Raw genomic sequence first — 12,648 nt, forward strand, 5'->3', positions numbered from 1 at the left:
TGAAGTTCAGCATATAACCTTTTCTGAATGGAACATTCATAAACTTAGTCACTTCCCAAGTTAGTAACCCATGATCACTGTCACCAACCGGAAGCAGAATAGTTGCATCTTTAACTGAAACGCCCTCTGACACTATAATAAAATCTAACACTCTTTGCGTTCGAGTTACATGCTGCTAGAGGAAGTTGTTCGCAACAGCTCAATACATTCATTTTCATTCTTCTCATGAGATTCTTCTGCTACCCAATCAATATTTGGATAACTAAAGTCTCTCATTATAATTACTCTTTGAGCGCTCATCTTTTCTATTTGGTGATACATTTTTTCATCACTAGCAACCGAACCACCAGGTCTGTAACAACATCCCACTATGTAATTGATCTTGTCAGATTCCACCACATACCAGATGGCTTCAACCTCACTGCCACATGAAATATTGTTAGTAGTATTACTACATTCATAGATCTCAACTAACTGGATTCAAATCATCCGATACCATTAGCAGCACCCTTCCTCTCCTATCCTTCCTAAAAATACTGTACCGTTGACACTCGTTACCACTTAATAGGTCTGATTTTGATAGCCAGGTCTCACTAATACCTACAATCTGAGGTCGCAACATATTGACTAAGGTAATAAACTCTATCCCTTTGTTACCTTAGTCAATAAAGGGATAGAGTTTATTACCTTAGTAAATATGATAAGGTAATAAGGTAATAAACTCTATCCCTTTGTTTCTGATACCCCTAGCATTCGTGTATAGGCATAATAATCTACCAGTTTGTTCTTTTGTATCGTCTTGTCCGCAGTCTGCCAGACACAGTTGGGCAACTTGCAGATTTCTATTCTTCTCTAATGCCTTACAAATGTAGACATCTTTGCACACATTTGATGGGACCGAACCAGAAGAACACAAGCCAGAAATCGGTCTCTCCTCGTTAACATTTCCATGACAAAGCCCATTCTGTCATTAACCCAGTTACATAACATTGTCGCTCTTATATGCATATTCACACCAATCCTCTCTTTATAATTTAGTTTCTCTGACTCTCTGCGTTAGGTCTCATATCAGTTATTAGTTTCTCTAGACTCCTGATACCAAACGCATTCAGGTGTAGGCCATCCCTCTTATACAAATCCAATCTTCCCTCAAACTCACTGCACACATCCAAAAACCCATTCCTTCTACATAGCCTACGCATCGAATCGTTTGCCATCATAGCCCTTCTTAATTCATTATCATAGCGAGGTAAAATATTAACGATTTTCACTTTCTCGCTCTTCACTCTTGCCTCTTCCAACAATCCTTTTATGTCCTCTCTCATAGTGAACTTATAGCCAGTTAAATCGTTAGTAGTTACTACAACTACGATTTCGTTTACTTTTCTTTTTGAATTATTGTGTTCTATTTTTAATTTTCGCTTCAGGAAAACTCGATGTTATAACTCGCTCATCTACAGCATGTTTTATTATAGAGTCACCATACCAAAGAACTTCTTTCTTTTTACTAACGTCAGTTACCTGATTTCCGTTATTTGATGACTTACCTGTTTCTGTGCTTTGTTTCTTATTTTCCTGTTTATTTTTCTTCTTGTTTTCCTCTGTTCATTTAAACGCCTCTCGCCTTTTTGCAATTCCAGCGTCGTCTCTCTGATTATCTGCTTCAACGTTAATAAACGTTTAATAAAGTCATTTTCTTCATCCATATACTTCGACACAACTGGAGTTGTAAAATTAACTTAAACTTCCATTGCATTGGATTGAGAATGAATACGTGAATACTACAAAAATTTCTGTTCTATGTTTAAGTGTAAACCCCCAACCACACCATGCAGACTTTCGACACCATATCCGACAGAATAGGCTAGTTAATCATTCGGGTAGTGTCCCAAGTCTGTATACTGCTGTATTCTTCTAACCGGATACCTGTTTTTCGTGAATAGCGTTGAAAAAAAATTTCGGCGTGTGTATATTTAATTTTGCTTTTATTAATGTTTGTTTGTCGCTAATTATTATTATTATGTGGATTTAACGTCAAACTATGCACTAACAGTTCGATTTTCGAAGAACTAATACTGTATCTGTAATTCGATAAGGATGTCGCCTGTCTTCCTTATTATTTAGAGTAAATTTTAGACTAATTTTAGGTCTTTCTTTTGAATAGAGAAGGATGACATAGGAATATGGTGGAAGCTAAATAAAAATCAAAATAACGAATGCATTTCTCAAAGGGTAGAACATGATGAAGTGGAGAAACAATGCGTACATAGAATTCATTGATATAGAGAGTGGTAAGTTTGAAGACAGCGAAGGAGTTGGTGGAATAATGCAATAGGTTTTGTCTTGTATAAATCAAAGTTCCCGCAATGATTCTCCCGAAAATAATTAATAATAATAATTACTTTCGCAACATTAACAATACTTTTTGATTTGTGTACCACACAATGAACTTAGAGAAAACATCGAACTGTAGGTAAACTTCAATTTTCTGAATAGGAAATCTTAACCAAGTTCTCTAATTTAAACTCATATCATTTTCTGAATGAAACACATATTATAAAGTTTATACTAATTTTTGGCAGGTATTGAGGAGTATTTTTAAATTCAAAAGTAATGCGCATTTAGTAATATCATAAAATGGCGTTAACAATATTGTGATAATGCAATGGACAGACCTAATGCACATGGAACATATCCTTAGTTGCCTTTATACTATTGAACCAAATTCAGCCTTTTAAGAATATGGCAGATGCACACATGCCTACCGTGGAAACATTTCAAAAAACATTTTACAAGGCGACTAATCTCATTTCTAGTAAGAATATTACTCAAAACAGCTAGATGATAATGCAATAATATTTCTACCATCTTGACTGAATTGGATGATGGAAATAAGCACAGAAAAGATGACCCTACTTTCCACCATTGGTAGTTGTGGAGTTAGAGTAAAAAAAAAAAATAATAAAATGAGGATAATCACGTGTTTTTTTTATTACAACATACCCACTTTTCAGGATCATCTTTTTTTTTTTTTATCTCTCCTTGACCAATAATCCACACAATGCATTGCAACAACTGGCGATGCACTATTAATAAAAAATAAAAATAAAAAAGAGTAAAATGTTAATAACTCACATGCAATAAACAAGCAATCAGAACTTTAATACTGGAATTACTTCTTTCGTTATATCACCATTACTTTATCACCAATGCCAGCATTACTTGATGTCCAAAGCGTTTCGAAAACAATTATAGCCTATCCTTTGATATTTAGTCCAAAATTCAATGATGTCACAGACAAGTTATCTGGTGTGTCTACAATAAATCCACAACTGCCATCTGAAATTTGTTTGCGGAGAAGAGGACTGAAGCGGTCTGAATATCTGTTAAAGAATTCGTTAAAAATTGCAGTCATCTGGAATTTCTGTCCTTTCTTGGCGTGTATCAACATTGGTTCAGCCAAATCAAGCCATTTATTAGCACACTTTACTTCCTTAATCTCAGATGTGGAAATTTGTTTAATAATAACTTCCGTATTCTTCTTTTCTCCATTTATTTTAGCAAACAAGAAAGGCTCGACAAGAATCATTGGCCCTTTCATTATTTCTACATTGAAAGAAATCTTGTTATCAGAGGAAGTGTTCACCATGCTTACTACATTCCCTGTTGCTGTATTTTTTTTATCCAGAAGAGTTACCCAACAGGTGGTGCAGCCTGCAATATTCCTTTGTGCCATGATACTGGAACCTATGGACGGTACAGAAGTGAAAGCTACTTCTGGTTTTAAGCTTCTCCAAAACAGGGAGGTAATTTCTTCCGTTGTGAAGAGCTTTGTATCCACGACAAGAGCAAGTGCTTTTGGTGACATTAAAGCGAATCGGATATTTTGAAAAATAGGCCACAACAGAGTTCTTAAATTGTTTACAGTGTGTTCCATTTTCTTTACTGTGAGTTGGTTCAATCCCCATTTATAAACAGCTACGAACAGGGAATATTCGGAATTCATGGTGAGTTTATCTCTGGCTGCGATCATCATTAAGGTATCCTCATGACAATTTAAAAAATCAGATGTCTGCAGAAAGACTTCTGTACGTCTATCAATGATATCTAGACATGTAAGCATCACGTGATACAGATCCATACGCTTGGAGAATTCATAAACTTTGCATACACATCCGGTTCCCAAAGTTGTGTGTTCCAGCAAATATTCTTCGCTCTTTTCTTTCAGATACGATATTTGATATTTGTCAGCAACGTAGAGCACATCCATAGCTACATCCACTGAGCTAAGTGAAATGTCATCTATATACAGGTATCTGCAAGATAAAAATAATGATTTATATATACATAGCTCAAGAAAATTAATAGAACAAAATATTTTAATGAATATTTTATTTTTAGCAGTATCTCTAAAAAAAAATATTTCACGTAATAGGTATTCGGGCATCTAAATTCCGAGTATCCAATAGAAATTTATCTACCACTCAACAAACGCACGCATAATATAGATTACATATGTCGATGAAAACGCAGTTCACGAACACATCACTTCACTCCCGTTCTTTGGCCTGCTCTTTTCGGTTATCTCCAGATATTCGGGATTGCAAGTCATCTTGCATATGATGCTTTAAGATGCCGATCAGTTGGACAACTGTTTGACAATCGCAAACGAGGTGGCACGTTAGATTAATGTGTCACGAATTGTCGCAGGACGCAGTTTCAGGAGATTGTAATCATTACAAAGGTTGGACAAGTTCGACATCAACCAGAATACACAATGCTAACTTCTAACAATAAGAGGAATCCCGATGTCTTGTCACCAACTGTTTATTGAGTTTGCTGCTGTAACAGGTGAAAGCATTTTCAACCGAACTGTGTTAAGAAATTGGACGCATTTCTACTTTCTGTTACTTCCGTTTTAGTCTTCAATACAGAATTTAAATTTGTTCAGGAGAGAACATGGAATACAGCACCATTCACCAGAGAAAGGAACACTTATGGTGGAGGCAATGTTTGCCCTATAGTTCGGAATAATGATCAACAACCACACCACCTTCATATCTTTTTTTTAAAGAATACTTGCATTATTCTTTTTAAGAATAACTGCGCAGCGCTGCCAAAAACAGTTCTTCGATCCCCTATGTTCGATTTTGTATGGATGCCGTTAGCCCAGATTTTCTTTATATGCATGACAATGCTGCTGCTCATAGAGTCCTAGATGTGGAGAAATAACTTGAAACTGAAGATATCCATTGACTGTCATGGCCAGCACGATCATTAGACTTAATATCAAATCGAACAATGTGTGGACGTCTTTGAAATTCGTTGCACACCGACAGCCCCACCTGGGTCGCTTGGTGAGCATAAGTCTGCTCTAGTAGAAAAAAAAATGGATTTGTTGCCATTGGACCTTATAGACATTTATATCCGGGATGGTCAACTACAGTCAGGTCTGTTTAAACATTAGAGGACCGCACTCCGTACTGCTATTCTGTGACCATATTTTCAAGCCTATGTACTGTCTGATATATTTGTCCGACATTTCTTGTGGTCTCCTTGTGTTATGCTACTGTACACCACCAATATCAAGCAGCATCTTACTTCGTTGTAAACGGCACTACATTTTCTAAGTGTTTTGATTAATTTTGTTGATCAGCATGTTGCTTGTTGCTGTGATCTATTCCAACAAGTTCTTGTTTTCCGTGATTTTGATACTAGTCTTTCAAGGCGGCTTGGTATTTTTCGACCTTTCAATATATATTTCATCCATTTCATTTTTCTTAATTGTTTTGATATCTATTTTAGTGTCGACTGTATTCGCATGCATGTTGACCTTCAGAACGTAATCCAACTTACGGTATAATACACGGGTCTCATAGCCTTATGTATTCCAGCCTTAATACCAAAACAACTAATCAATAATATAAAAATAATTTAGAAGTTCGTCTTTTTTAAAATATCAGTAAAATAGTTAGAGACAAAAAGAAGTACATTTTCTATTGTTTGAGATCGACAGGGCTGTTCCAAGTAAGAAAAAACACTGTCAATATCTTCTTTTGAATGCCTTTATATTATCAAAAGATTTTTATTATTATTATTATTTTGCAAGTTTCACTTAAATGTTCTCCATACATTAAAGAACTACGTGTTGTCTTCATCGAATATCTGATCAGAATTTATTATGAATTTCATTGAATATTCTGTTATTTACTATTCCTGCTAAAACATTTGTAAATGTTCTGGACTTTTATATACAGGGTATCCCAAAATTCACGCAAGAAGTAATTTTGATAGAAAACACAGGTTTTTAATTAAAAATTGTAATTTCTTATTGATTCATAGAGTATAGGGTTATGCATGGAATAGTATATCGGGTAAATGGCCTCCACGGCTTTGCTGGCACATACGCACTCTTTTGTCGAAATTTTCCATGACCATTTTGCATAAATGTGGCTGAATTTCGTTGATACAGCGCTCAATTTACCCCTTCAAGGCGTGGGTGGTCGTGGGCTTGTTGGCATAAACCTTAGACTTCAAAAAACCCCAAAGAAAAAAGTCCAACGGCGTTAATTGATCTGGGCGGCCAATTCTGATCACCAAAACGGGAAATTACACGACCAGGAAATGACTCATGCAGTAATTGAATTGTTTCTCGGGCTGTATGGCATGTGTCACCGTCTTGTTGAAACCACATGTCGTCTACATCCATATCTTGCAATTTAGGCACAAAAAACTGGATTATCATTTCGCGATAGCGAGCACCATTAATTGTTATTGCTTTACCAGTCGCATATTCGAAGAAGAATGGACCGATGATGCCTCCAGCCCAAAATCCGCACCAAACAGTGACACGTTGGTGTCATGCATGATGGCTTCGTTAATGAACAATTTTGTTGATTAACGAAGCCATCAAGATGAAAATGAGCCTCATCGCTGAAGATGATTTTGTTCGAAAAATAAGCATCCACTTGTTGTTGTTCCATAATCCATTCAACGAACTCTCTTCGCTGTGTGTGTGGTCAGTAGGCTTTAGTTCTTGAGTCAATTGAACTTTGTAAGCATAAAGATGTAAATCTTTCGTGAGAATACGCTGTAGAGAGCTTCTCGAAATGCCCAATTCAAGACCACGGTGCCGAATTGATGTTCCTGGACTCTCAGCAACACTCTCACGAACTGCTTCGAGGTTTTCTGTTGAACGACTTGTTGAAGGACGGCCAGAGTGTATAAGATCACTAATTGATACAGTTTCCTTGAATTTTTTAATTAATCTTTTCACAGTTGATGGAGTTAAATCACTATTCCGACGATATTTTGTACGAAAATTGCGAACTGTAGCTGCCAAACCTTCATTATTTTTAAAATATTGCTCAACAATGAAAATGCGTTGTTCTTTCGTGTAGCTCTCCATTTTTAATAACCCTGAACTGTCAGCTGTCACTTTGTCTTTTTTTTTTCTCGTTGGCAACACTTTACGCACAAATGGCGCTAAATTTAAATCTTGCGTGAATTTTGGGACACCCTTTAGTTAGTTGCTGGTATTCTGAATAATGATCAACGACCACACCCTTAATATCAAATTTGAAAAGATGAAAAAAGAATTTGGGTGAATTCGTCATTTATGGCTATCAGAGAGTTACATAAGTTAGTGACTTATATAAACTTCTCTGTCTATTTATTGCGTGATTTCTAAGACTGTTTGTGAAATAAAAGTTGCTCAAAGCACATTTCCCACCTGCAAACGAGAAGTCCAAGAAGTCTGAAACATTATAGTTTATATATTTAATTAGCTATTAAAGAGATTAAGAAGAGATCAGAATACAGAACTGCGAAAAACATAACGACTTACGTGAGCATAATCTGGAATGCTTCTGGTGTGACATCAGCAATCAATATTTCTTTCTGTTCCTGTAAAAGGCCATAAAACATGGCTTCAAACACTGGACTTGCCATGGCAAGTACGAGCTTGTGGGCTTTTACTGTAGTCTTGTTTTCCCCTTCTCCAAATACGAAGGTCACGTCAGAAAGCTGTGAGTTTTTCAAAATGAACTGAAGTCTTCCTTTGACTGTTTCCATGATGAGCTGTGGGAGAGAAAAAAAGTCAAAATAACATCAGCAAATATATCGGTGTACAGCAATCTTCTCAGCTTTTAAATTAATTAATTTATTTAAATATATAAATTAAAATTTTAAAATTGGTATCCAAAATAAACAATGTTTTAAAACTGAAGATATTCGAGTTGCTTAAGAGGTCAAAGATAGATAACTAGGAGAAGACTTCCACGTAGCCTGTTAAGGAATGCAGAGAATCGACGAGGCCTTCTTAACTAATTGCCAACCCTCATCCTCTTATGGCGCATTCGGTTAGCAGATATCTACTTGGATTTTTAAGGAACCAGTATAGATTATAAAAATTTGGAATTTAGCAGTCCAAAATATATCCTTTATTGGAATAAACAATTCTAAAAAAAATGAAAAATAGCTAGAAGTGAACTCAATTATTAGACAACCCACACCGGTTCTTCTACCGCAGAAAAACATTTACAAACATCTACAGTGCAGTGAGATTCGAAATATAGCCTCCAGGTTACAAAGGGAAGACCATATTAATTCACTCATACAGATCACCTGTTTGCCCACTAAAACTTTTTCAGTAAATCAGATGTTTCACTAATTATATTCCCAATTTTAAAATGAAACCTGGCAGTAAAACAAAGAAAAACAACTCGAACAATAATAATAAAAAAGAAACGATATATGACAAAGAACATGACATTTAGTGCTGTTGTTGAGAATTGGCAAACAGTTTAGAAAGTATTACCACTATATTATAAACACGTTGTTTATAATATAGTGGTAATTTTCTCATTGTTGTTTTTTATTTAAGAATAAATAAAAAACAACAATAAGAAAAAATTGCAAGCAGAAATCCTATGTATAATATCACCTAGCACCTTTTATTTTTTTTTTCAAATTTGATTTTGTATTTTTATTTTTATTTTTTCGATATAAATGGATAGACTAAAAGTTATAGCAGTATTTGTTAAATCCAGTTTAATTAAAATTGTTCGCTAAATTACATGAGTCGACAACACTTACATCTTAGACAAACTTACTAATTATTTTTCGAAAGTTGAAACATGAAAAAGTGTAGGTATTTTTGTTTTACGTGAAAGGCATTGGTTGCATAATATTGATTTCGTATAGTCGAAATCTGCATTACTTCCAGCTCGTAGATCTCAGCGTTCTTCTCCCCCCACCCTCCCATTATCTTTGCGATTTGTTTTTAAATATCATAATTCCATAATCTAATACAACATTTGTATAATTTAGAGTTAAAAATGTACAATCCAAACTCCGATTTCATTTTGAGATCGCATCTACAAGAAACTAAGAATGAATAGCTACAGCAGACACTAATTTACTTTACTAAACTTAATTAGCACAATTCTAAACAACAACTTACCACTTCAGATTTCTAAACGTCTGGTATGGTATACAAGAAACAAAAGACACTTTTCAACTGACTGTACTGCCCATTATCTGAGAGAGAGAGAGATAAGGAAGGGTCAACATATTTGTTATATTACTGATTAGTTATCTAGAAGATTCCATTATGTGAAGAGAGTGAATATCACTTACTATGAGCGTATTATGTATCCATAAACGGCACTAATGTAGTATAGGTTGATCAACCAGCCTCTCGTGTATGGGCACAACATAAAAAAAAAATAAATAAATCATATTTGCCGATTTAGCAGTTATGGCAATACTCGAAATTATAATTTATAAATAAAAACCCTGTGATGTCTTTTCTTTCTCCCAAATAATGTTGGCGATATTTTTAACCAATAATGTTTGCAAATGTTTAATTTCTTGTCGTGGTCCTGAATATTTACATTTCTTATAAGCGTAAATATTCGGAACACAACACAAACACAAGGCAAATAACTCTGGCAATCTTGTTCCTAATGACTGCATGTTTTATGATGCAATTTTATGTGTTAAGGTGGTAAAACGTCATTAACCTGCATCGATCAACACAGGTATTAAGCTGTGAAAATGTCCAGAAAAATTCTCTAGAATCTATGAAAAGCACTGAAGTTATGTTACCACCAGGCTACGTAGCCTCGTTCAAAGTAATAATGACATAAATCAATATTTTTGATGAACAAAAAAGACCAACAAGCAGGTGGTTGGAGAGTTTTTATCCTAACCACTCGGTCAACCAGGCTGGAAATATTTACATTCAGTTTTTATTGTGAGCCTCAGTCATCAAGTACCATGATTGGTCTTTGAGCAGGCATCTTGATATAATGACACATCTATTAACACTTGTTGTGTTAATAGATGTTAGCTTTATATGTCTGTAATTTGTGGTGGTGACTGCTGTGAATGCTGTTGAAAAACAAAACTGTGAATGCTGTTGAAATGCTTCTTCCCTTCTTTTGTTTTTAAAACAGAATCTATTGTTTTATTTTTTTATTGGATCTTCGTTATTGGATTTTTAGTTGAAATTCGGGCATGTTTGCCACACACGAGAGTGCCCTGTCCCCTCTCCATTGCTTGACTTTGCTTCAGAGAGGTTCTCGTAGAGTATGTGTCAGCATGGATTATTCACTAGTTGCTCCAAAGGGCTCTTGGTACAACACTCTATGCTCTCTTGGGTGTGACCTTCAGAACTACTTTATTCCTGAATCCTCAGAATAGAGGAGGATCACTACAGTGTGCGTGTGTATATATGGCATATCTTCAGGCTATCGACCAAGTAACATATCAGAGAAATGTTATTATAACATATCAGCAAACGAAGCAATTATACTACTGAAATAAAATGTTTGGCCAGGCAATCCAAATAGTGGTGAAATTGGACACGTTACTATTTGAGATTTTCCGAAAAATGAATGCAAATTACGTTGCTCAGAAACCAGTAATGAGAACACATCCGTGTGACAGGTAAATAAAATAAAATACTTCGTTCAACAAATTAATTTTCATTTAATGTTCTCATTTTAGAACTTTCAAGGCGACTTCATAACTAGCTTTCCTCTTTCTTTTCTTGTCTAATCTGATGACAAATTACACGAATCAGTTACACACAGTCATAGATATAATCATGTATTTATTGATTATAATGAATTAAAGATTCCAAAATGGTTCAGAAAGTTAATCATGCTTAAAAGATATATTTTGATTAGTATCGGGAGCCAAATAAGATTTTATATTTTAGTTATTATTTCGATAATATCCAGATGTACATACATCTACTTTTTCTATTATAAAAAGTATCGAATTCGTAGCCTCCTCAGCATCCAGAAACACCTAGTGTTCACTTTTAGTTATCGCTACAGCTGCTAACCCTTTCTTAATCTCATATCCACCCAAGTTTAGTATTTTTCACATTTAGAAGGTTGCATCGAAAATCCTAGTAAACCTATTGACGCTGGTCAGAACAGAGATCCGAATAAGAGATAAGCTCTCTCTCTATTTCCCCTTTGGTCTATATTTGTTCACCTCTTTTGTAGACAATATCTTTCCATTTTTCTCTGTATTCCTGGATCTTTTCGTTTATGTTGTAAATTCCTTACTCTCTTCTAATGTCTTCATTTCTATATGGTCTAATTTTATACATCCTTTAATTGTTCTTAAAAATCTCATTTTGCTGCTTGTATTTTAGATCGTTCTTATTAACATTCCATATTTCTGAACCATATAATACAATGGAAGTGGCCATTGCTTTGTAAAAGGTTTCTCTTCTTGTTTCTTTCAGTGTCCTTTTAATAGTTCAACAGATTTTCTGAATTTTCTTTACTTAAATATAAAGAGCTAATAAGCTTCAGAGTTGCCCGGCATTGTACTACGTACTAGGGTCACTTGCATTAGCTCACGCTAGTGTTCGCCGATACTTTATAGTTTACTATATTCGGCATGAAACTCTCCGATTCCAATTTTTGAGTTTCTTATTCGGTTTTGAAACAATGTGGATTTTATACCCCCTTAATTTAAAAAAAAATGAATTTTCTTTATTATTTTTATCTCTTTGTCCTTTAGATATATTATTATGCAACCTAACTAAATAAAATGTCGCCTATTATTTTATTTTCTATAACTATTTTTGATCTAACATGATCTCGACCTTTTAATGTAGCAACTTTTGTTTTCTTTTGTGAAATTTTTAAATTCTTTGGTTGTCTTATTTTGTTTAATTCAGAAACTGATTTTTGAAGGTCATCTTCACTGTCTTGCAATATAATCTGATCATCAGCATACAACAATATAATGCTGTATGCTGATGATCAGCATAATGATTATATTGATGACAGTTCTTCTAGTTAATTGGATACCTTGGATAATAATAATGAATTCTTTATTATTAATAGCAATTCATTGTTTATTAGTCACCTCTGACTAATAAATAAACAATGAATCTTTCTAAATTCATGGAAGTTTATAATATTTTATTTTTTGATTGCTAAAATATTTACACCTACAATAAACATCTTGAGTGACATTGCAACTTATAATTTTACAGAATTCAGCACTAAGTGCTGCATTTTCTACATTGGATTTCAATTAAAATTTTTAATAATACTTTTTTGCCTCTATATTATGTATGTACAATACATGTTCTTCGAATATTATCAATAAAGA

The 12,648-nt window shown here is 34.4% G+C and overlaps 1 protein-coding gene across 5 annotated transcripts in view; it reads right to left on the bottom strand.

Moving 5' to 3' along the window:
* The window catches only part of LOC150106037 (BTB/POZ domain-containing protein 2-like), a 120,479-nt gene that overhangs the window by 43,857 nt on the left and 63,974 nt on the right, over positions 1–12,648 (bottom strand). For 3 of the 5 annotated variants that reach the window (XM_090393780.1, XM_090393781.1, XM_090393778.1), the window contains exons 2-3: positions 7,847–8,079; positions 2,968–4,316 (exon numbers count right to left, since the gene is read on the bottom strand). In XM_090393780.1, the coding sequence (XP_090249906.1) occupies positions 3,257–4,316; positions 7,847–8,073 (1,287 nt within the window). In that variant the 5' untranslated portion in view covers positions 8,074–8,079 and the 3' untranslated portion in view covers positions 2,968–3,256. Of the gene's footprint in view, positions 1–2,967; positions 4,317–7,846; positions 8,080–9,463; positions 9,536–12,648 lie in introns of those variants that run through there. The other 2 variants (XM_090393779.1, XR_016548418.1) reach the window with 2 other exon arrangements.

The sequence above is a fragment of the Typopeltis vanoorti genome, chromosome 6, assembly GCF_054136105.1.
Source record: "Typopeltis vanoorti isolate ZY-2024b chromosome 6, IOZ_Tvanoo_1.0, whole genome shotgun sequence".
NCBI classification, from domain to species: domain Eukaryota; kingdom Metazoa; phylum Arthropoda; class Arachnida; order Uropygi; family Thelyphonidae; genus Typopeltis; species Typopeltis vanoorti.